Source organism: Elaeis guineensis, chromosome 3, assembly GCF_000442705.2.
Source record: "Elaeis guineensis isolate ETL-2024a chromosome 3, EG11, whole genome shotgun sequence".
Classification (NCBI taxonomy): domain Eukaryota; kingdom Viridiplantae; phylum Streptophyta; class Magnoliopsida; order Arecales; family Arecaceae; genus Elaeis; species Elaeis guineensis.
This window is the reverse complement of record NC_025995.2, coordinates 21242348-21268175: the sequence shown is the minus strand read 5'-3', so window position 1 is coordinate 21268175 and position 25828 is coordinate 21242348. Positions and strand designations below refer to the sequence as shown.

The window sequence follows — 25828 nt, the reverse complement described above, 5'->3', positions numbered from 1 at the left end:
TTAGATTCTTAATGTTCCAGCCTATGTAACAGATTTTGTACATAAGAAACTAAATTCTGGTATGCCCAAAGGCAGCCAGAAGTCCTATTTGATGCAGCGCAGCTAATAAGTTAGAATCAGATTCTATCCACGGGATGCAAGATGCATGGCCTAGTGCAAGCTTCAGAGTTACCTAGCAGAAAACTAAAGCAAGCTAGAAATAAAAGTAAATCTAAACCTAGAACTTTCGAAGCAATTATCAATTTGAAAACAAAAGCCTAAGGATCTAGATGCTAAAAAAGAAACTGCAAGAAGGGATAATTAGTAGCTTCTTTCCCTGTTGCCAAGGACTCCATCAGCTGACACCTTTGAGATGCTTCATGACTAAGGAATTTACCAACTAGTCACATTGTCATTCACCAGAATCCACCAAGATTGCGCAGAATCCACCATTTAGAAAGAGAACACCAGAGTGGACCCAACAAAAGAGAAGCTTTGTTTATTTTTCAAAACTGAGTAGATGGGGGATATTTATAGCAATGGGATACAAAGATCACAGAAATCCTATTTCTTCACACTTACAGTACAATTTTCCTAAAAAGAATAGTAGAAGATGTCAACCAAAAGATAATTTTCTAGATCTAGTAAAGAATGTAAACAAATTAACAAGTGTTTCTAGAAGGAACAAATTGACCAAAAATCTAGAAAAATCATCTTTAATTGAAAAGGTCGCAGCATGGCATTTTCAAAATTATGTTGAACTTCATCAGCAATGTGTCAACATTAAAGGTCTTCGATGAGATGGCCACAATTTCCTTGTCAAGCTTCAATTAAGGTGATTCAAGATTTGATGGAAAGCTAACTTGATGTTAGATGTCCTGGAAGAGGTTTGGGCTTGAAATTCAACTTGTGGTGATTACGGACTCATGGTGATGCCATCTTTAGGACTGAAGCATGGTGGTCAACAATTTGACCTATTATTAACTTATTTGCATTAAAAAAAAAAAAGCCAATTGGATACTTGTTAGTCAAGTGCCACATTGTGACTTTCCTTTGTTAAGCCTAAGTTTGAAGGATGCCTCAGTAAGTTGTGGCAGTGAAGAAAGCAACCTTGATCCTCGACCTTGGTCCAGCATAGTTCCATATGCCCACTTTTCAGTTTTGATGATGTTTGAGCATGTTACACACCCTTTGAGGCCTTCAATCATGTTACTTGCTATAAGAATGTCCAGGATCAAATAAGCATAGGGTCGAGTATTTGAGCCTGCATTAGCTACCCTTCGCTTGGATAATTGGGCTCTTACAAATAAAAGTTCAGCAATTTGAAATTTTGAATGCCCAAGAACCCAAGACTTTCCCAACAGGAAGTGGAAGACCTCCATGGATAGCATGTTGCACCATATTTCTTCATACACACCTAGTCCATACCAAAAAGGCACTAGACATCTCTGGCTTACATGTACAGCTAAGCCATCAAATAAGCCCATACCAAATGGATCTAAAAGAACTTTGAGGCCCAATTTTGTAACTAGATCAGCAGATGCATTGTCATACCATTTTGTATCAATAGACAATTTTATTGTCCTTTCACAACGGAACATGGCAAAATATGCTTTTGATTAACATAGGAGCCTTGACTAGCTACAAAACTGTTTTCTGCTGCTGGTCTAGAATCTTCTTGTTGTGGAGCTGAAACTGTAGTAGCTGCTGACTATGGTGCTGGGAGAGCCTGTAGTTGGGCCATGAGTTCTAGAGCTACCTCACACCTTTAGAAAGCTTGACCATCTGAGTTTCAATCTGGGCTAACCTAGAGTTAGTTGGATCCATGATGAATGGGGCTTTCTTGAGTTACTGTCAAACTTTGGCGAAAGTTTGTATAGAGAAGTTTCAAGAGTAATATGAAGGGATGTAGTGCTCTTCCAACTTTTCCCTGATTTGCACCCATGTTGTTGTGATGGGCCACTCCCCATAGAAGCTAAATTGCCCTCAAGGTAGGCCACTAGATGTGGGCTAGGCCATTAAGCTTGGCCTTCACAAATTCTTTGTCAGACAGGCAATGCCCACCGAAATGGTGATCAATTAAGGCTAGCTAGTCCCTAGAAAAGTCATTAGCTCTACCTTCCTTGCAAAGTCATTAGGCTATGGACAATATAGTCAATAGCAAGGTTCAACATCTCAATATTGGATCTCATATTGGCATCATCCTATCGTAGTGTCACTACATGGTACTATATGAGATAGCAAAGTGTACCAAGTGTCGGTATGGTATGAGACTGCATATTGGCTCGATGCCATATAGTATAGTACAGTATGCTGGGTATGGTACAGTACCGACCATACGACAAACCTTGGTTGATAGTGATGGTCTATCGTACCAAAATCGAGTCAAACTACTACTACATGAGTTCTGGAAGCTTTCAACCATTGAAGAGGGCGCTTACACAAGCTCGAGTTATTGTAGAACAATGTTGATCGATTGGGATACTTGACTAAGATTACTACAGAAGACTCCTAGTTCAACTAAGAATATTGTGGAGGAGTCCTGGCTCAACTAGGACTGTTGCAAGAGTCTTCTAACTGAGATTGTTATGGGGAGTCCCACTCCAACTAGGATTGTTGTGGGGAGTTTTGGTCCTGTTAGAACTATTGTGGAGAATCCTAGTCTAATTAGGATTGCTACAAGGAACACTAATCTATTTGGAACTGCTACAAGGAGAGGCCTACTCAAACTAGAATTGTTGCAGAAGAATCATACTCCAATTAGGACAACAAACAATTCGAAATACCTCAACTTTTTCAAAATAGGTCCGAGTCAAATAGCAATGATTCGAAGCACTTCTTTTTACATTACACTATTTGGAAACTTAAGGACTCCACCGTATGGATATGTAAAAGACAGGATTTTCAATCCTAGCATGGTGGCAACTAAACACGAGGGTTGTGCTCGTTGCGGGACTTAACCCAACACCTTACGGCACAAGCTGATGACAGCCATGCACCATCTGTGTCCGCGTTCTCGAAGGCACCCCTCTCTTTCAAAAAGATTCGCGGTATGTCAAGCCCTGGTAAGGTTCTTCGCTTTGCATCGAATTAAACCACCCCATGCAAATTCGATCGATGCGCACAAAAAGAGAGCTTGTCCATCTAGAAAATGCATATGTTGTTTTAAATCCTGTGGGATAAGGCTGTTCCAATTTTTTTCATAAGAAAGGATGCACCCAACACTTGGGATAGAGGATATCCCAAGATGTCTCAATCGGGATGCTGGGATGCTAGTGGAATAACCCCGTCCCAATATATGGGATGGTATCCCATCTTGATGTCCCATAGGACATCCCACTAGGACCTAAATCCTTGCTAGGAGTGTTGTATGGAAGTCCTTGGCCTACTAAGGCCCTATTTGGCAAAGCTTTCGGAGTGTCAGAAAGCACTTGGATGGTGTAATGATGTTTGATAAAAAATCAGGAAGTTGTTTTGGTTTTATCAGAAAGCTGAAAAATTCTACTTGAAAAAAGCTTCATTTTGAAGCTTCTCCCCAAAAGTGATTTCTGACCAATGTTGGAAAGCTGTTTTTAAATTAAACAAAATTTTTTTGATGACCAAAATACCCACCAACAAATCTCATAATTACACTACATATATCATATCATATTATATTAATATACTATAAATATAATATAAAGATATTAAAAAATAAAGTGTTGCAATCAATTTTATATGTAGCAGAAAAGAATAGTAGTTTATTCCGATGAAATATCCAGTAACAAAAAGATTAAATCGGAAATATCGACAAATTCTTGCCTTGCGTGGTCTAAGGAAATTAAAAAAAAATCAATCCGCTTGTACAATTTAATCTATATCGAATTTAAATATTAGAATAGCTAATATAGTCATCATTTAATAGGTTAGGTCCACTTACTTTTTATTGATTTATAATTTTATGGTGGGTTTGATCGAAATAATGGAGAAAGTAAGAATACTTTGATTTGGTTATTAATAATAGAGAGTCCTCCGGTCTATCAAAACTTGTGTTTTTATTAGCCAACAACACATGCACTTTGTTGGAACTAAAAAATAAAGTTATTCAATCTGCTAGTGCAACTGAAGTGAAGGAACTTCATGTTTGTGTTCAAGACCCAGCAACAACTCCAGCAATGAGGGCGGGCAACCATACCACCATAGTAGTTCTAGTAGCAGCAAAAAATAGTGGCATAACGAACATAAGTGGTAGAAATTGGCCGCTCTTTGTCTTGTCACACCATTTTCTAGTATAGATTGCAGCAGATCTGATTTACCCAGATAATCAATTAATATTATGATATATTATAAACATACAATATAATCTATTATAATATTATCATACTATAAAAATATAATTTAATATAATAATATTAATAATAATACAATATTATTATATTAAAATAATATAACATAATCTGTTATATTATAATCTATTATAGATTAGATAACAATCCATTATATTATATTACATTACGTATTGCATTATAATTATAATAATATTATATTATATAATATAATATGATATTATATTATTACATTATATGATAATAATATTATATAGTATAATAATATTTTTAATAATAATATATTATATTATATTATTTTTCACTATACAATACTATGTAATATTTTTATTGCTATGTTATTATACCAAAAGCACTTTCTTATGTTAGTTATGAAATATATGTTAAAATTTCAAAGTACTTTATAAATGTAGTTACCAAACAGCAAACAATTTTTTGTAAAAACTCTACTTTCAAGAACTCTACTTTTCAAGAGCTCTACTTCCAAAAACTGCAAAAGCTCTACTGCCAACAACAATCCCAAACAAGACCCAGGACTACTACGAGGAAGTCTTGGTTCGATTAGGATTGCTACAAGGGAGTAGTTATCAAACAGAAGTTCCTTTGGTTCTTCACGAAAATAATCTTTTTTTTCTAAACACATTTATAAAGCACCGAAAAAATTAGAAAAAAAATTAGAAAAGTAAAAAAAGAATTGTTTTTTCATTCTAAAAGTTTTTAAAGAAAAAAATGATGGGTCATCAAAATAGTTCTAGTTATATAAAACAAAAAATGAAGGAACTTGAAAAAGTAAACCCCATTTTCTGATTTGGAAGTAATCATCAACTTGAAAACTAAAGGCTAAAAATGTCGATACTCAAAAAGAAACTAGAAGAAGAAATAACTAGGAACTTCTTGCCTTCATTACAAGAGGACCTTACCACTGCCAAGGACTCCACCAAGTGACATCTATGAGACACCCCATAACTAATAACTCCACTAGTAAGCCATGTTGTGGTTCCTCAGAATCCACTAGGGTCACATAGAATCCATAACATAGAAAGAGAACACCAAACTATAGCCAATGAAAGAGAAACCTTATTAATTTTCAATGATCAAAACTGAGTACATGAAAGGTATTTATAGTCACATAGAATCCACCATATAGAAAGAAACACCAAAATGCACCCAGTAAAAGAGAAGCTTTATTAATTGTTTAATGATCAAAACCAAGTAATGGGGGATATTTATAGGGATCAGATCCTCAGACCCATAGAAATCCTATTTCTTCATGGATACCATTTTCTTAGAAAGAAAACAAACAGATAATAACAAAAAATAGTTCTCTAGGTCTTATAGGACTAGTAAAACAATTGACAAATGTTTTTTGGAAAGAAAAAGAGAATAAAAAAATCAAGAATAATCATTCTTAATTCAAAAGGCCATGGAATGGTATATTTGTGATGGAGTTGAACTTCATCGTATGATAGGTCTTCAATAAAATGGCCATAACTTCCCTATCTAAGCTTTGATTGAGGTGATTTAAGATGCATTAGGAAGCTAAAAACTTGATATTGGATGTTTTGGAAGTAGTATAGCATGAAATTCAACCTATGAGTCTAGTGTCGCACTGCACCTTTCATTCATCAAGCCTTAAAGAGGTACAGACCTTTGTTCGGGAAACGTGGCAGTAAATGGTGTAGGCTTAGCCCTCAAGCTTGTTCTAGCACAGTTTCCTATATATCCATGACCCTCTCTTCAATTTTGATGATGTTTGGCTATGCGCGCACACTTGTTGAGGCCTTCAATCGTGTAACTTGTTGTAAAAGGCTCCAAGGTCAAAGAACCATAGGGTTGAGTTTTTCGGGGCTGCATCACCAAGGCCTTGTTTTGTATCTTCTTCTTGATTCAACTACAGCACATTGGTGTACCTTCTCCTTGATTAAACTCCTATATATTAGATGTTCTAAGTTATAACCTGCAGAAGTGTTTTTTCTTGATGACATAGCATTCAATTGAAGCAACTAAATCAGGTATCCAAAGACTGAACTTCCTGATGAAATCATGTGCAAAAACATTATTTATGCACCTCTCTCATAAAGGCAAACTGGATAGGATGGACACGAAAGTGTCACATGGAAGCTTCAAAATAACTGTATACTGGAAGTCCTATGGTCCATTTTTTTCCTTTTGTGAAGGAGGCTAAAAAGAATGAAATATGCAGCAGATGGTAGGCTTTCAGACATGAAATAAATTAAATAACTTTAAAGATCACTTCCCTTATAATAAGCCAGTAAGTTAAATGTTGTGTTAGGGTTGGCTCTCGATATTCTAGGACTCCTCAAAATTAACCTTTTGCCTGGATCTTCCTCGTGATTTTTTTAACTCTCCTATCAAGACTCGAAAACAAGGAACGTGTAGTAACCATCGAGTAGGCACCTTTTCTGTCCAAATGGGGTACAAACACCTTAGCAACTTTCTTCTAAATAGATATACTAGCCGCATCATCAGATTAAACTACTCTGATAAAACTATCAGATATTCTCTAGATAAGCATGACAGAAGTTACAAATTTTATTTTCCCAATTGGAAGAAAAATGCTCTTGTTTTATGTATAACTTCATTTATATGGATTATAGAATTTAAACTGCCTCTCAAAACCTTCAACATTTCTATTAGTAATTTGGTAAAGACAGCACTGAGGAGAGTTTCTTCTTTAATTTATTAAGATTTTCTATGTCATGAAAGTTTTCTCTCCAACAACTCAAGGAATTAGTTAGCAAAGGGTATAGTTCCATCATGGTAAAAAGTTCCAAGATTACTCAAGGTCCAAGATGTCCAGTGACTAACACTTCAAGGACTTTGAATTGCTTAGTAATTTACAGAGAACTGTGATCTGGAAAATCTGAACAGGACAGTGAAAGAAAATTAACCATTCAAAGAGTAGTAGATCCACTAATAGGACAAAAGAAACATCTGAAAGGAATCATAGCTTCCATGGTACAAGCATGGTTGGACAGGTAGTGCCCAAGTCAATGAAATAATTGGGAGACATTCTCAAGAATGCAGAGCCAAGGAGGAAAGTAATGAGCATGATGATGCATCACCATAACTAGTAAGTCAAAGAAACAATTGTACAATATCGATGACCAAGTAAGATCAGATGCAAAAGAAAGAAGCAGCATGAAGATAAATAAGTAGCCACAAAAGTGGTACATGATGAGCTCTAGCTAAGGCAAGAAGCCTTAGTCAGCAATGTAAATGGCCATGACAACCTTGAGAACAGTGACTCATCAATCAGAATTACAAAAAATTGTTAAGAATAAAACATAGAATCATGGTGAATATCATAATGAGTTGTCAAGATCATGACTACTATGGTAAGCATGACCTTAAAGATTCCAAGATTAAAATATCATGGCTATTATGGTCAGAATATCATGGTTATTCTCAAGGATTCCAAGATCAGAAGATCATGGCTATTATGGTCAGAATATCATAGTTATTATGGTCCTGAATATCATGGCTATTATGGTAATGATTACTATGGAGATTCCAGGATCAAATTTACCATACTTGTTTGATTATTAGACACAATTGTATAGCTTCCATATGTGTTTGGATACAATTGTAAAGCTACCATAGTAGCTATTCCCTTTTAGTCAATTTAAAGAGTTGTATTCATGAAGATGAAGATGAGAAATAGAAAATTATCTTTTCCATTAACATGGTATCAGAGCCAAAACCCTAACCAAAGCAAGCAGTCACCCCCCTTTTCTCTGTCCAGCCACCATCTTCTTTCCACCTCCCATCATCTCCGAACCTTTTCCACCTCCCATCATCTCCTAACCCTTTCAGCCCCTGCCAACCTAGACTACCCCAGAATCAGATCTGCAGATCTGCTATACCGCCATCCAGATCAGTCCTTTTATAGTCTACTATTTGTGTATCTATGTGTTTACTGATTTTTGCCTTTCAGTGCAGATTTCTTACAATGATTGTGGAGTTTGTTTTGATGGGATGTAGGTTATGTGATAATAACCTATGGATTAGAAGTCTCTAATAGGGATGATTGGGCTGATCTCAGGTTATTTGTAGTAGCGTGATGCGAGTTGTGGAGGTGTGAGGGTGTAGTTTGTTGTGGTATTGTTTAGTGAAGTGTTTGAGTAATGACATCGGGAGAGGGTCCTAAGAGTGTTGAAGTGGTGTCCTCACATCAGAAATTAATTGATATGATGCTAGTTGGTGATGGATCCAATTTTGTGGAATGGCGTTTTCTTGTCAAAGTCAATGTTGGAGGACTTGGCAAGGAAGAACACCTTACTGAGTTATGTCCTGAGGGAGAAAGGGAAGCTAAACTATGGTTGGCTGAAAATAAGAGACTATTTTCTCAGATTGTCAATTGCATTGATAGAAAGATGGCTCTCTCAATGCAACATGTTACTACGGTGAAAGAGTTATAAGAGTAATTACATCAATGTTTTTCTGGGACGAGAAATATGAGAAGATTATATAGTTTGGCTCAAGAGGTGAGTCGTCTAAGTCAGAATGGGCGAAGTATCATGGAGTATTACTATGAGTATAAACGAGCCACAGAAGATTTTTGTATGGCAATGTCGATCTCCACTGATGTAGCTATGATGAAGGAGCAGCGTGAGAGACTATTTGTATTTGGTTGGTTGTCTGGATTGGATACCGAGTATGAGGTGATTCGATCACAGTTGTTAGCCAACAAGGATGTGGATTCCTTGTTCGATGTTGTCACTACTGTATTCAGTGCAGCCCGGGAGAGTACTTTCGGTACTAAGGACATGTCTGGTGGATCTGCCCTTGTATCTCAGAATAATGGTGGTGGCAGATATAGAGGAGGGAGAGGAGGACGTGGTGATAGAAGATGTGGAGGTAGAGAATATGGTGGTCGTGGGAGTCAGAGGGTGTGCTATAACTGTGGAGAACCAGGATATTTTCATCATCAATGTCCTAAACCTCCACAGGCACGCAGATGCAGTCTCAGTATCTGACATCCAAATTTGCTCATGCTGTATCACATCCAATTGATTCAGCTACTCATCATCCAGAGGGTCGCACCGTAGTCATGTCTAATGAGGAGTTTGCAAGGTACACCCAGTTTCAGCAGTCTCAACCGTCAACATCCTCCTCTAAAGCTACTCTAGTCAAGACAAATAATCCTGTTGCCTACCTTTCATCCTCATCTCGATACTGGGTCATTGACTCAGGTGCCACCGACCACATGACAAGTGATCAAGGTATCTTATCCCATTATAAACCGTCTAATGAGTGCTTTAATGTAACACTAGCAGATGGATCCACTACCAAAGTCTTAGATAGTGGAGATACATCCATTACCTCTTCACTACCCTTGTCTTCTATATTATATCTTCTTAAATTTTTTTTTAACTTGATGTCTGTTAGCCAAATTACTAAAGTCTTAAATTGTTGTGTTATATTTTTTTCTGGCTACTGTTTGTTTCAGGATCTGTCGACTCGAAAGATCTTTGGTAAGGGAAGCGAGTCAAATGGGCTGTATCTGCTGGATGAGGTTGCTGCAACTATCCCATCTGGTATGGCATCTATTGTCAGGTCTAACATCTCTCCATTCCAACTTCATTGTCGTCTTGGTTATCCATCCCTAGAAGTCTTGAAGAAAATGTGTCCTGAGTTAAGTTTAGTAACTAGTTTGTCTTGTGAGTTGTGTGAGTTTGCTGAACACCATCGGATGTCATATCCTCCAAGAGTGGATAAACGAGCCTTGTTTCCTTTGGATCTTGTTCACTCTGATGTTTGGGGTCCACATCCTGTTACTTTCAAGTCTGGCTTTCGATATTTTGTAACTTTTGTTGATGATTATTCAAGAAGTACTTGGTTATATCTAATGAAATCTCGATCTGAATTGTTTTATACTTTCTCTGTTTTTTGTTCTGAGGTTCATACTCAATATAATTACAATGCTCGTATTCTTTGTAGTGATAATGCTAAAGAATATTTTTCTGATCCATTTGACACCTATATGACACAGAATGGCATTATTCATGAAACATCATGTATTGTTATCCCTCGACAAAATGGAATAGCTGAGAGAAAGAACCATCATCTTATGGAAGTTGTTAGAGCTTTAATGTTTCAAATGAGAGTACCTAAAATATTTTGGGCAGATGCGGTTCATACTGCTGCATTTCTTATAAATTGCATGCCGTCCTCTGTTCTTAATGGTCGTGCACTTTATACAGTTTTGTTCTCCACTCGATCATTGTTTCTCATTCCTCCAAATATATTTGGCCGCACTTGTTTTGTACAGGATATGAGATCTCAGGTTAGTAAGTTGGATCCTCGATCACTAAAGTGTGCCTTTCTTGGATACTCCCATATACAAAAAGAGTACCGATATTATTCTCCCGTGCTAGGTCAATACTTTGTATCTCGAGATGTCACCTTTTTTGAATCGAGTCCTTTTTTTTCTAGTCCCTCTCCTTCTACTTCTGAGATGGATTCTATGAAGGACTTTCTGATCTACATGGTCAATTATCTCACTCCTACAGCTTCATCTGATCCACCTCGTCCTCCCATTACTTATGTCTACACCCGCCATGATAAACCTCCCTAATCAGTTGTTGCAGGTCCTCAACCAGCAAATCCACCAGTGACTATCTCAACCCTATCGGCTTCCGCGTTGTCTGATTCTAATCTTAATCTACCTATTGCTCTTAGAAAAGATAAACGCAATTGTACCCATCCTATTTCATCCTTTATTTCCTATAACCATTTATCACAGTCAATCCGCTCTTTTGTTACCTCTCTTGATTCTATGACTATTCCTAAGATATTAGATAAGGCATTGTCACACAACGACTGAAGAACAGCTATAGAGGAAGAAATGTCGGCTCTTGAGGCTAATGGCACTTGGGACCTGATTTCTCTCCCATCAGGTAAGCATACTATTGGGTGTAAGTGGGTATATGTGGTGAAGATGAAGGCTGATGGTTTTGTTGATAGATTAAAAGCTCGTTTGGTAGCTAAGGGATATGTCCAGACTTATGGTGTGGATTATACTAATACTTTCTCTCCTGTGGCTAAGATAACATCTATTCGTATAATTATTTCCTTAGCTGCTACTTATTGTTGGCCCTTGTATCAGTTAGATGTCAAGAATATATTTCTTCATAGTGATTTGTAGGAAAAAGTGTATATGGAGCAACCTCCTGGGTTTGTTGCTCAGGGAGAGTATGGTAAGGTGTGCAAATTAAAAAAATTATTATATGGGTTGAAGCAGTCTCCCATAGCTTGGTTTGACAGGTTCAGTGATGTGGTGATAGAGTTTGGCATGAAGAAGAATTCATGTGATCATACTATGTTTTTCAAACATATTGACAGTGGTTGTATTTTGTTGATTGTGTATGTTGATGATATTGTGATTACAAGGAGCGATGCACAGGGTATTTCTTCACTAAAGGAGTTTCTTCGGGCAAATTTTCAAACAAAAGATTTGGGACAACTGAAATACTTCCTTGGGATTGAACTAACTTACTCAAAGAAAGGTATATTTCTTTCTCAAAGAAAGTATGTTTTAGATCTTTTGATAGATACTGATCTACTTGGAGCAAAGTCTTGCGAAACTCCTATGGATCCAAATGTCAATCTTGTAGTAGATGAGGGGGAGATGTTTACTGAACCAGAGAAATACAGAAGACTTGTTGGAAAACTCAACTACCTCACAATCACTCGACCAAACATTGTATTTTCTGTGAGTGTATTGAGTCAGTTGATGACAGCACCCACTACTGTACATTAGGATGCCTTAATCCGTATAGTGAGATACTTGAAAGGAACCCCAAGAAATGGTATTGTGTATGGAAATCATGGTGGTATACAGATTGAGAGGTTCACTGATGCTGATTGGGCAAATTCGCCTAATGATAGGAAGTCTACAACAAGATACTGTGTATTTATGAGAGAAAATTTAATATTTTGGAAAAGTAAAAAGCAAAACATAGTCTCTCGATCAAGTGCAGAATCAGAATATCGGGCCATGGCATAAACAACATGTGAATTGATGTGGATTCGACATCTTCTAGAAAAGATTTGTCATATAGATTATTCTCCTATGAAGCTGTGGTGTGATAATCAAGCAGCTATGTATATTGCATCAAATCCAGTGTTTCATGAAAGGACGAAACACATCGAAGTTGATTGTCACTTTGTGAGGGAGAAGATTCAGCAAAAGCTCATTTCCACCGGTTACATACACTCAAAGGATCAATTGGCTGACTTGTTTACAAAGAGTCTTACCCGGACCAGGATTGATTACATTTGTGACAAGCTGGGCATGATTAATATCTATGCTCCAGCTTGAGAGAGAGTGTTAAGGATAAAACATAGAATCATGGTGAATATCATAATGAGTTGTCAAGATCATGACTACTATGGTAAACATGACCTCAAAGATTCAAAGATCAGAATATCATGGCTATTATGGTCAGAATATTATGGTTATTCTCAAGGATTCCAAGATCAGAAGATTATGGCTATTATGGTCAGAATATCATAGCTATTATGGTCCTAAATATCATGGCTATTATGGTAGTGATTACTATAGAGATTGCAGGGTCAAATTTACCATACTTGTTTGATTATTAGACACAATTGTATAGCTTCCATATGTGTTTGGATACAATTGTAAAGCTACCATAGTAGCTATTTCCTTTTAGTCTATTTAAAGAGTTGTATTCATGAAGATGAAGATGAGAAATACAAAAGTATCTTTTCCATTAACAAAAATAATGAGACTCAATGACGCTCATAATGGCAAGCAATCACCTTTAATGTTGGCTAGCATCGCTTAAGGTGGATGATGATGTCAGACCAGAGAAAAGATCAACATGGAACCAAAATACAATGTTATAACTTATAAGCAAATAACAGAAATATCTATAAACAAGACTACTAAAAGAAAATGTGCCATAATAAGTGTCAATGAGTAGATCACATATTTGTTACTAAATTTAGCCCAAGGTTTTAACTGTCAAGGTATGGCGGTGTATCTACCAAGGGTGGGTATAATACATGTCATATCAAGAATTACACCGATAAAGGATATCAACTGGTACACCATGCACGTAGATATGCTTGGTACACCCTTTTTGTAGTCCTTTTGGGCCTGTAAATTCTAGTCTTTCCATTTTCATCATGTTTTCTAGTCCTGGTGCTTTGATTTTGCAAGAAATAAGGCAGGACTACCAATTCAAGTATCCTAGTCATGGTTTTCAGAGGATTCTAAAGTGAGTGAAATGCATGTTGATCACATAACAGCACAACTTGAGTCAAAAAATAAATTTAGGACAATGTGTTTGTAGTTACAAATTGAAATGCAATTAGGTATTAGATATAATTAATTTTTTGGTGAGTAAAACTGAATAAATATAACGAGTGACAATTAGATATGGAATTACATATAATTAAAATTCATTATTTGAAACTCTTTATGTTTCAATGTTCTGAACCTGGTTAAAATTCTAAATAGATTTTAGTCAAAATAAACTAGGAATTTCGTTTAAATTCCGATGGCAGGACATATAGTCTCATAAATTACCTAGGTGACATTCAGGTTAGTGCAAAATCAGGAGCAATAGAGAGAAAAAGTTGTTGCCATAAGTTTATCTTTAACTACTTGCCTTCCTTTGCTGATTAATTCAAGAGACTTCAAAAAGAAAAATCAAGCAGGCACTAGAATAATGAGGATAGTTGTCAGTCATATATATGGCCCTATTTACAAGAACCAGCCTCTAAGCAGGGTCCTAACTTGCTAATGGAATATTTGAAAGGTTCCTATCATATGTTCCATCAAATAAGGGAATTAAGATAGAGTTCAATATGTAACCAAGAATTTCCATAATAAGGAACTGATGAAAAAACAAGATTAAAGTTCACCATGTAACCAAACACAGCCAATAAAATTTTTTTAGTTCCAAGCCCAAATAACAAAAACTAAAAACTAGGGATTGGCCATTTGGATGAGACAGAAGGAGTCATCCACTATAAAATTTATCCTGCATACTAGGTTATTTTTTACTTTCTTTTCCCCTTTTTCCATTGTACATTCTACTCAAAGGAAATCCTAAGCCAAATAATAGTGTTTGTACATTAGGAATTGATCCATGTTAGCAATGAGGAAAAGCATCAAAGTTTTCTTAAATCAAGCCTTATCCCATCTATTTGTGGTCACCATTGTGGATCTTTATTTGCCAAGAATTCCTATTTGGGTCTAATTTTTTCCTTCCAACCTGAACCTAAGCAACTCTTGTTCATTTGTCACCACAAACAAGACATACTGTATAGCATCACTAACAACATATAACCTAGCTAATCCTAGCTCATTTGTTACCATAACAGGGTCATGTTTTGGCACACCACTCACAGTCAATGACCTCCACAAACCTTTTTCACTTCTCACCATAATTGGATAAGGTTGTGGCATATCATACAAAAGAATGAACACCCTATCATTCACATGTTTGGCAATCAACAGTCAACCTAACATCAACCATCCACCTTTCTCCTCCAGGTTAGGGAGCAACCATGGTAGTGTTCAAGAGACACTTCATGTAATATAAAATTATATAGAGATGTAGTAAATATTTTAATTTTCTTCTCTTCTTATACAAACAAATTGGTTAGAATTCTTAGATTAGCATCATAACTCTGCTGTATTAAGTTTAACATCTGACAAAAGGCAGATTTCTGTCTAATTTAAGATAGATTCCTCAAGTTTATTTACTTCAGAACTTGATTTTTTTGTTTGTTTAAATTCCTTGGGCTGAAATTCAAACAAGAAGGTTCTTCTAGCCTCAAAATTCCAAGGTTGAGCTGAGCAAAGATTAGCATAAGATGCTTTTAAAATATTAATTTGTATGTTTCCACCTTTACATGGATGAGAATAAACCATTGTTCTACTAAATACTATTCCTAAGTACTACTACACAGCAATATTGTTCTGTTTGAGCATTAATTCAGCCCTAGAATGGGGCTAACTAACCGAGTCTTCTTAGAACGGCTCAAAATGGGGTTTGTTTAAGCAGTTGGAGCTCAATTTGGGCAATATCTACCTCAATAGGGACCTCCAGGTGCTGCTTTAGGGACTAGAAAGCATGTAGGGAACCAATCATTTTTTTCGATCTTGATCTAGCCAAAAAGTCCCAAGTTGATCAAAATTAGTTTCAAATCTTAACCAAGGGTCTTAAGTGTGAGGAGCCATTAGGCATGTATTTAGTTCTACATGAGTTATGAGCTAAGTAGATCTTGAATACTTATACAAAGCCAAAGAATACCTTATGGCTAGCCTTCTTGAACAAGGTCTTGGGTTGTTACAAATGGGGTCAAAACAAACCTGGCTCCTAACCTATGTGGATGAAGGGATATTGTACCATGGGCCCTTTTAGAGCTAACTATGGGCCTGACAAGAATACCAAGGCTTGAACAGGGAGAGTGTGTGAGGACTTGCGGAGGCAGGTATATGGTCCCATATTAGTTATTTCCTAAGTAGATCTTGGTTACATATATAGAGCCAAAGAGTCTAAATAATATCTTATAGTTGGGCTTTTTAGGTGAGGTCCTAGGTTGTTGCATTAAGACTATCAAGATCTAGGTAGCCCTTTTTCATGGGCTACAAGATTTATATTTTAGTTAGTTTTGAGCCAAATTTTAAATTTTGGACTCGGAAATATTATCCACTTTCAGTCACTTCACTAGTGCTTTTCTCTAGTTAGTCATAGATGTAAAGAAGCTTATGCAAACTGGCTTGAAAAGAGTCCCTTAAACTTAAGCACTTGCATGCTAAAGGTAATGACCAGCCGAGATATACATAATGAATTATCAGATGCTTGAAAGCATGGTATTTTGCTGGTTTCTATGTCAACTTTCTGCTATTTAAGTGTAAGGCATGCATATGTACCATGAACCCCACCCACAGTTTTCGTTTCTCTCATCAGACTTAGTTATCAACCACATCTATTTCTATTCACTTTTTACTCTAAAATCTGAACTCATCTGCTGTTAGTTACAGAAATAAAAATTTTAATTTATGAGATCATAACTAGATCTTATCGTTTTCCAAAGTTAATCTTAGCAGTCATCTTTATATAGCAAATAATTACTGTCTAATAACTTTCTTATAGTGCGTTCAGTAAGTCCATGGAACCGGATAGAGCCTTCAATACAACTACTGAACAACCCCACCCCCTCGGTTCCAAAGCAAAGTGTAATATCTGGCCACTTCATTATAACTAAGGAGCTAAGGAAGTTTGCAAGCTGCACACAGAACCTTTCTGCCATCACCTCTTCTCTATCTTGTCTCTACCTTTATCCACTTTTCTTTTTCCTTTATTCTGATACCACTACATCTCTCTCTTTCTCTAGAATCCCAGATCTTCAGTTCTGAAAAAACACTAAGAACACAATATGCATTAAGAACCTTGAAGTCTTCAAGAAATATAACATGACATGGTCTATGCCAGCAGCATAATTGGGTGATTATCTATTAGCATGATCTTCTAGATAAGTCTAATTGGATTGCAAGTGTTATGTTAACCAATTAGCTTGTTGCAAAATATAACAATAGAACTGAATGTAGAAATAGAACATAATTTATAAATACAAATTAGTTACAGAGGCAACTGACCCGGCGGACAACTCATCATCAAAAATTACAGTCTCAACATCGAGAGCATGAACTGCACTCTTGATTTCAGCAACCTTGCCAGAACCAATATAAGTCCTTGGATTTGGTGAAGCAAGCCTACACATTTTAAGAGTTCAAAGTTCAAACCACAACATTACTATATCTATCAACATTTGCAGCACCGCATCAAGATGCACTATAAAACTGAACAATATACAGATTAAGCAAACAAACAAAATCAAGAACAAATCTCTGCCAATGTAAGAAGAACATATTCTGAAATCATTTCAGCTTTTAATTTATAGGATAGCAAAAGCTTAAAACAATGAATTATCATAACCACCACTCAAGCCACTTTCAATCACATAGGGGTCATTATGGAGCACCACTCGAAGTTGAGAAAACTCCATGTAATAGGATTGAGAAGATTTAATGACAAATTATCAAGCAAAAGTCCGCATGCTCGAAATGATGCTGAATTCCTAGTCAATGCAAAATTGAGCATGAGAGGGAGCCTGAAATGAAATGAAACTTACATGGAAAATTGGCTGGTTGGGTGATCTAAATTCTTGCTTAAAGTTTAAGCTCATGCTCTTGACCTGCCAAAATTCCTATAGATTGGAAAGAGACTAGATGAAGGTGTAAGATGATGACTTTTGACATTAAACCTGCTGATCTCAGTAGCACAAAGAAGCTAAAAGCCCAGTGAAAAGTGCAGCCCTTGATAACATGAATATGATAATTAATCAAAATAGTAAAGCATAAGCACGTTTATACTCCATTGATCAAGTAATGTATAATGAAGCAAATTTAAAAGATAATAATTTTCTTTTTCAAAATAATTGATAATGGTAGATAGAAGTTTTATTTCATTGAGGACAAAAAGGATATCATCGACATCTTCCCCCCCATCAAACTTTGATTCCTATAATCAAATTTTGGTTCCATGACATTCATGCCTTTCTCCTTTAAAACCCAGCGAATACTTATAATTAATCACTTAAATCAATGGTCTATCATCAAGAATTAACAAAATGGGGCCTATTAGACATATGTCAATTCATACATGATTGACATAGATAGGACTTGGATCTAGCTTTTGGCATGTGTTAAAACCCAGATGTTCATTAATTTTTTATTAACCTCATACTTATGTAACACCCACCAACGAAACAGATAATTGCCCAAAAGGGAGGGCAAGATAAGTTTCCTCAACAAGGGTTGATTGTTAAATTACAAATGGCCTTATGCCCTTTGTCATCATCAAAAATACATTGTAGATTGGGTTCCAAGTGGATCAAGCTGGATTGGGGATTGGTGCTGGGTGGCCAAGGGACCTTGTGGTGCATATACGTTATGAAGGCCAAATATACATGTGCATATGTGGCTAGTATTTTTAAATATTTCAACAAATAAAAGATATTAGTTTTATAGATGATAGCAATATTAATCATTATAATAATATCTAACAATTAGTTCCAACTATTTAGCACTTAACTCTAAATAACAATAGTTATAGCATAATTAACATATTGACATTATTAACATGCATGTACCCGTATCATCTAAAACCAATATTCAATCCAATCATCTACTTGAATTCGCTGCATTTGCATGGGCCTGCATGAGAGTAAGCCACATACATGATTGCACAATGCTAAAAGGGCTGCATATGTGATCACAGAAAGATAAGCAACAAATGCAGCTACACCATGCTAATCCTAATGCACATGCATCTATATTTTGCTCAGTAAACCATATTTTTCGGCCGATATGCAGCCTCATGTACCATATTCTGAAACACTTCACATACAAAAAATCCCATCCATATCTATACCTGGTTCAAATATTGAATCCAAGCCTAACAGGTTCCTTAGGTTAAATCAAGTGAAACATATAGTATGCAAGAAAAGGATTTTATTTAGCGATCTAAAACCCAAATAGTATGGGTATAGTAAGTTTTAGCAGTTAATACAGCATACTGGGCCAATAATTAGTGTTGGCAAAGAAGCATACTGAGTGCTATCTCAGTACAGTCCAACATCGCATGATCAATATGGCTAATATAGTCCAGTACATAAAAATCTTTTGCAAGAAAATAATAACTAAAACAGTAATGTGTACAATATCAACAACCCATTTTACGATTCACAGTCACATGTAACTTAAAATCAACATCAGAATTCATGCTTACCTACAAAAAAGTCACTAACAAGAGCAAAATAATTTCTTTAATTCATGGAGGGTGGTGAAATATATGTACTGATAGTTTTGGGTCAGTTCACGTTGGTTTGAGATTGGATAGAGGTACTTGGTGATCCACATCCATTCGATATTTGAATGGATCATATATTTAATTCAAGCGAAACTTTCATAAAGTCAATTTGGATTCAACAATGTTTTTTTTTTATTTTCAGGTCCATTCTGGACCAGAAGCTAGTTGGTAGGATCCACTTTCAGCCCTAATTATAAATTGTTAATGGCTGCTCAATGCACAACAGTGGAGAAATATGAGTATTCTGAATGTTTGAGGAGAAAACATGAAACATTTAATGCAAATGTTGTTTAGAAATTTGACAACTTATGGATAGCTGATTAGTGGAATTTCCACATAATATTGCATGTTCTGTTACCAAATAATAAGGTTTTTCTGCAAATGGCCGATAAATTAGAAGTGCTTAATGTAATTCTGAGAATTCAAAAGCTGAGGGATTCATTTGTATAACTGAATTATTGCAGCGATAAACAGTGAAGGACCATAACTTTTCATAAGTTCCAAATTTTATCACTTACTAGTATCAGCTGTCATGGACATACACCTCTAGGTGGTGAACCTTATCGTTGAAATGCGAGGCAAGCTTAGAGCAAGCATATCCATAGCCAAAAGGAACAATGTTTAATCGAGAGAACTTACTTTTGATAAGTAGACCCAACAACTCGAAGTCCAGCGGTATCAGCTAATTGTGCAAGCTCCTCAAGTGATTCTTCAATACCAAAGGTATCCCCTGTACTACCTTTACATTCAACTCCAACTAGGTATGCTTTTTCTTCAAAGACCTATAATTTTAAAATGATTTTTTATTACATTCAATATTATGATAATAAAAAAAGAGAAACAATCTTATACAATAAGATGTTTCAAGAAATGATTTATAATCAGAAATTTTGATTCATTCTAATACATTTCAAATGTGAAAAAAAAAATTAAGATATCCAATAATATTCAAGCAAACTCTTATTATCAATAAAATGAAATAAGAGAAGACAGTTCATAATAGCAACTCGAGGACTCAAATTTTTACTCATAGCTGCATTTTTTTTTTCAACTCACTTTAGTTAGACCATAGTACTAAGAAGAGGAACTCAAATAAAATACAGCATCTAGAGATATTTCACATGCTGGCTTATCTAAATAACACAAGGAAGATGATCTAACAACTGCATTGCTTTTGTATGAGGCTTGCCTCTCACTTTTTTTAAGTTATGCTAGATTCTCACTGAGACTGATCTTTCCCTGTGATAAAAGTGATAGAACCCTTCAAGGTTTCTCTAAGGGTTTGATCCAAGATTCCAAACAGAAAGAGAATGCAGATCAGATGCCTCAGCAGGGGGTAGGCTCCCTCATTTTATAGAGATAAACCTTGCAGCTAGCCCTTAGGGTTATTCCCATGGGATAAGTAGTTGGGTTCTTCCCTACGCTACGATGACATAAGCAAATACCTGCCTCTAGGTTCAGCTTCAAGTTCATGTGCACAACTTGGTATTCTAGGTAAGTTTCCTTCTTCCAAGGTCCGTTTTTCACCATTCATTGTTCCTAACATAGTATGCAACAATCATTAGAAGGCTCTAGTCCCCATATGCCATTCTGACTTGCATGAAGAATTGGAGAAGCCAGTATTGGAGTATGCGCATGGCAGTTGGAAGGAAGTTCCACTCAATACTTGGTTGAAGGGAATAAGTTTGGAGTGATGCATGCTTCCATAGTGATACATGAACAAGAATCATCACATATGGACAGCCAAGTTGGTTCCAACAAGGTGCAAGGTTTTAATACTTTCGAAGAAGGATTGGCTTGAGGTAATATTTGGAGAGATATCTCCATGGACATCATTGATGGACTGCCCAGATCATATGAAAAGAGATGATTAAAATGGTGGTGGATCGCTTATCCAAGTATACACATGTTATAACGTTATATCCCCCTACATAGCATCATAATTTTTTTTATTGACCATGTCCTTAAGTTGCATAGGAAGTCTTCATCAATTTTATGCAACGGAGGTGTTGTTTTTACGGGCGGATTTGTGGAAGGAGTTTTTCCATCTAAGTCACCCACCTTAACATGAGCTTAGTATACCACCCACAAAGCAGGGGCCAGTCCAAGGTGGTGAACTATTGCTTAGAGACATATCTTTGCAGCTTTGCTAGTTTCCAACCCAAACAATAGGTTAAATGGCTTTGATGGGCTGAATGGTGGTATAAGATCGGAATTCATACTTCAACTAAAATGATGTCAAACGAACCAGTTTATGGTAAACCACCATCTATAGTTACTCCTTATAAACCAGGAGCTACTAATATTTGTCTTGTAGATGATAATTAGAGAAGCAAGAATCTTATTCTTGCCTTGTTTAAGGAAAACCTCGTAGCTGCTCAAAATCAAACAAAATAACAAGCCAATGAGAATCACAAGGAATGACAAATTGAAGTAGGAAACACAGTCTAGCTAGGGTTACAACCATATCATCAATAACCAGTGGCAGTAAGACCATTAATGAAGCTATCTCCTTGCTTCCATTGACCCTATCATACTTTTGAGAGAGTTGATCTAGTAACTTACTAGCTAGAGCTACCTCCAGAGTGCAAGATACACCTTGTTTTCAGCATCGAAACTCAAGAAAAAGTATTAGGGCAAAACATCATGGCCACTGATGAATTGCCAAGTATTATCACAGAGAAAGGAGTTATAAGCACCCGACACACACACACACACACATGGAATTTTGGACAGGATGGTGAAAAACACTAATTCTAAGTAGCACTAAAATATTTGATTTTCCCTTAATCTCATTTATCCATATGATAGCACATAAGTCATACACTGTATTCATGTGTTACAAAAGAGGTATTAGCCAGTTAACCATATTTATAACCTCCAATGAGAAGTTAATAAAATGATGGAAACCCATGCAATGCTTGCTAATGCGAGCCTTCTTTTGTTCTCTTTTTCATCCCCTTCAGATCCAAGGGGAAACACAAAGCAAGTGCCCTAGGCAAACCTCATAGCATTCTTCTTCTCTCACATAGACATATCCTCTTCTTTTGCTTTTCTATCATACAGGATTCTGTGCAGATCCCCTATATGTATGAATTTCTGTATCCATCATACATGTTAGCGAATTTTTTTCTTGAATCGTAAAACAGGAAAAAGAAAAAAAATTACAGGAAAGAGAAGCAATTCCACAACATTATGCAAGTAAATAATCCTGGAAACGTTTAACTGACGTTTAATTAATCAATTAACCAGAAACCAGTACTACGACGCTGAGGCACATGGCAAAGAAACAATAAGAAGGACTTCCATTGCTTTTGATCACAATCAAGAAATCATAGAAATTAACATGGCTACCAGAACTCCGATAAGAATAGTTCCGGTGACCGAACCCACCTCCTTGCCATTGCGCAGCTTGTACCTATCGTACTCGCTGTCACTTTCCTCGGGCCTCTTCTTCTTCTTCCTGTTAGAAACCTTAGGCGGCGAATATAAACCATCCTCTTTGGTCTCCAGTGGAAATCTATTAACACCAATCTCGCTGCCGCCTTCTGGGACTTCCTCCAGAGCGCCGGTCTCCACCTCCACGGCTTCTTTGAGAACTCGATTTCTTTGGATTTGGTTCGTCCATGTCGCCAAGGATATCTTAATCCGAGGAACGTAGAGACGAGAGAGGGGTCTGGCAGGGTGGTGGAGTGATCTGAGAGGAGGTGAAGCGGTTGTGGGATGGAGGACGGAGCCGAAGCAGGCTCTCATGGCTGCAGTTTTTTCTCCAGGGTTTCTTTTGAAAGGTGAGGCGTCTATGTAACAAATAACGGATCCCTCGTACCTGCTGGTTATCACATTCTCGCCACTATTTTTCTTTTATATTTTAAAATAACAAGTCCATATCACATGACATGCATAATATCCATTCACGGGATGCGCAAACAATTGGTAATAGAGTTATATTATTTGAATTATAAAGACTATTAATAAGTATTAGAATGCTAACCTTGATTGTTTACAGAGTGAAGAATCATGTTAAGGTATCTTATCCAAATAAATGTTTTAAATTGATAAATTCAGCCATTTTCTTGTTAACATTGCATCTAAATTTGAAACTAAAAATGAATCTTGTCCATGCAATTTAAAAAATTAACTATGAAATCTTCAAGGTAGTCATACCATTGTTTGCGTTGTTCCTATGATTTGGTGACATATTTTCCCCTGAGTCTAATCTTGGTTAATTGATAAAAAAATAATAATTATTATGTACAAGTCATACTTACATGGCATGTAAAATGAATTTTAGAAATATTCATGAATCATTATTTTTTTTTTAAGCATACAAGCTGCCTTCTTTGGATGTGTGTGTATATGGATGTGTGTGTATATATAAATCTTGAATACACACATATACTCACTAGTAGGATATCAAAATGCTAATGTTTGATCATGGATATCAAAATGTAGTAAGACTGTGAGTCTAAATACATTGCAAATAAATTTTTTTTTTCAAAAATATGTTTCATATTATAAATCAAAAGATACGTAAAATCACACAATATTGAATTCAATCAAGCGTAATCTATATCAAAATCAATACGTTCGATCAAGAATCATACAATATTCTAGAAGAAGATATATCCAATGATAAATACTATGCATCAAATTCATAAATTTGAATAATTTGATTCAAAAAATATTTTATAATTTATTGATAAATCTATAAAAAGAGTTATAATACTTGCCTCACAAGTAGATAAAACCAAATAATTCTGAAAAGTACTTAAAATCCCCATTTTACAAATCTTATTATAGCATCCAGTAATAGCCCAGCCCAAGCTTTTGGTTTGATCCACTTGACCCAATCCGATTGCAAATGATAGCCTAAAGGGTACATGATTTTTAAAGCACAAAAAAAAAAAAATAATCAAAGAAGATATGGGAGGAAGAAGACTCCTGATGAGAGTCTTCTTCTTCTCCCAGAAGAACCCGATTTGGAGTTGAAATCTTGGCTCCCTTCTATAAGATGGAATCCCCCTCTCATAGCCATTCACCACCAAATCCCTCTCCCTCTCCTTGTTTTTCTCTCTTTTTCTTCCTTTCTTGTTCTCGATCAACCATCACCATGCTGGTAAAATCCTAGCTCAAACATCACTAAGAATAAGATAAGATCTCTTAAGCAACCTTCCTTCCAATTTCTCTTGGGTTATAAGTTGGGATTTCAATAGATTATTGCTGATTTTTCTTTCAAAAAAAATTAGAGTTTAATACCCTATTTTTTCTCCCATGTCTTCTTTGAATTTGTCGCTATTGATCATCCCACCGGGGACTTTTGGTTGCACCCCTGTGGACCACACCCCCCGCTATCTTTTCTTGGTAAGACTCCCTTGAGTTTGGGAGACAAAGGGACTCAAATGGAAATCCCCTCTTCTGCCTAAGCGAAGAAAGAAGAAGAGAGAAAAAAAAAAGAAAAGAAAAAAAAGGAAAAAAAAGAAGAAAAAAAAAAAAAGAAAGAAGTTTGTTTCTGTCTCTTCTCACTTTTCTCCCTCTTTCTTATCTTCTCTGTTTACTTTCTCCCCCTATTTTTTCTTTCTCTGCTTTTTCTCTTGTATTTTCCTCTTTATTAGGATTCTTGGATCTTAGAAAAAGGAATTTCTCCTCAATGCACTTGATCAATCCTATGAAGAGGATGTAAATCGATCAAGCCCCTCCCCTCCCTTATTGCCTCAACCATCTCCTTGATCTCTCGCCAACAATCAAGCCCACCCACCTCCGCTTCTTCATTTTTTCCTCCGATCGCTATGGCCGTTTCTCCTCCTGCTGCCACTTTCTCGATCTTTGGTCAGCAATCAAGCCTTACCCCACCTTTCACTTCTCCATCACCTCCGATTGCTACAACCGCCTCTTCCCCACTATCTCGATCGCCTCCTCAATCTCCGATCGATGCGATCAAGCCCCGCCCAATCCTTTTCTTTTCTCCTCGTCTTTGATTGTCGCGACCACCTCTCCTTTCGACCACCTTCGATCAAGCCACGCCCCTCCCCCATCGCCTCACTCCTTGAGATCCGACTACCCTATGCCCCAGCTTTAATTCCGACGGCTTCAAACTTGATAACCGACCCAAGTGGAGTGTTAGAGGAGAGCAATCTTCTCCATAAGATCAAGCTGATAAGACTATAATTGATTCCAAGAGATAATGCCAAACTAAGTTGAATCCATTCAAATATATGATACTATTATTCTTTGATTCTAACACTATTTGGTATGATTTACTTTATATTGTAGTACTATTATCACAACTTGATTCTAGCATTATTTGCTATGAACCGATCTGGTATTTTAGTGCTATTATCACTCCTTGATTCTAGTATTACCTATTGTGAACTTACGTTGCATAGCAAAGACTTATATTATGTAAATTTTGTGCAAACCTAATAAATTTGTGTGTGATAGTTTTCTATTCAAATGCCTTGTCTCTTTATGGTGTCAGAGCCATTGCTCTCATGAGCACCTTTCTTTTTTCCTTCCATTTATCATGGCTGAAGAAATTCATGAAAGCACTACCACTATAACATTGATTACCCCCCAAATGACTCT

General features: G+C 36.3%; 1 protein-coding gene across 3 annotated transcripts in view; it reads right to left on the bottom strand.

The window, feature by feature from the left end:
• LOC105042239 (uncharacterized) overlaps positions 1-23072 on the bottom strand; it is a 60331-nt gene extending 37259 nt beyond the window's left edge. For 2 of the 3 annotated variants that reach the window (XM_073253729.1, XM_029263695.2), the window contains exons 1-3: positions 22640-23072; positions 19886-20028; positions 16972-17088 (exon numbers count right to left, since the gene is read on the bottom strand). In XM_073253729.1, coding sequence (XP_073109830.1) covers positions 16972-17088; positions 19886-20028; positions 22640-22999 — 620 coding nt within the window. In that variant the 5' untranslated portion in view covers positions 23000-23072. The remainder of the gene's footprint in view (positions 1-16971; positions 17089-19885; positions 20029-22639) is intronic. The other variant, XM_010919364.2, reaches the window with a different exon arrangement.
• Positions 23073-25828: the final 2756 nt, after the last annotated feature.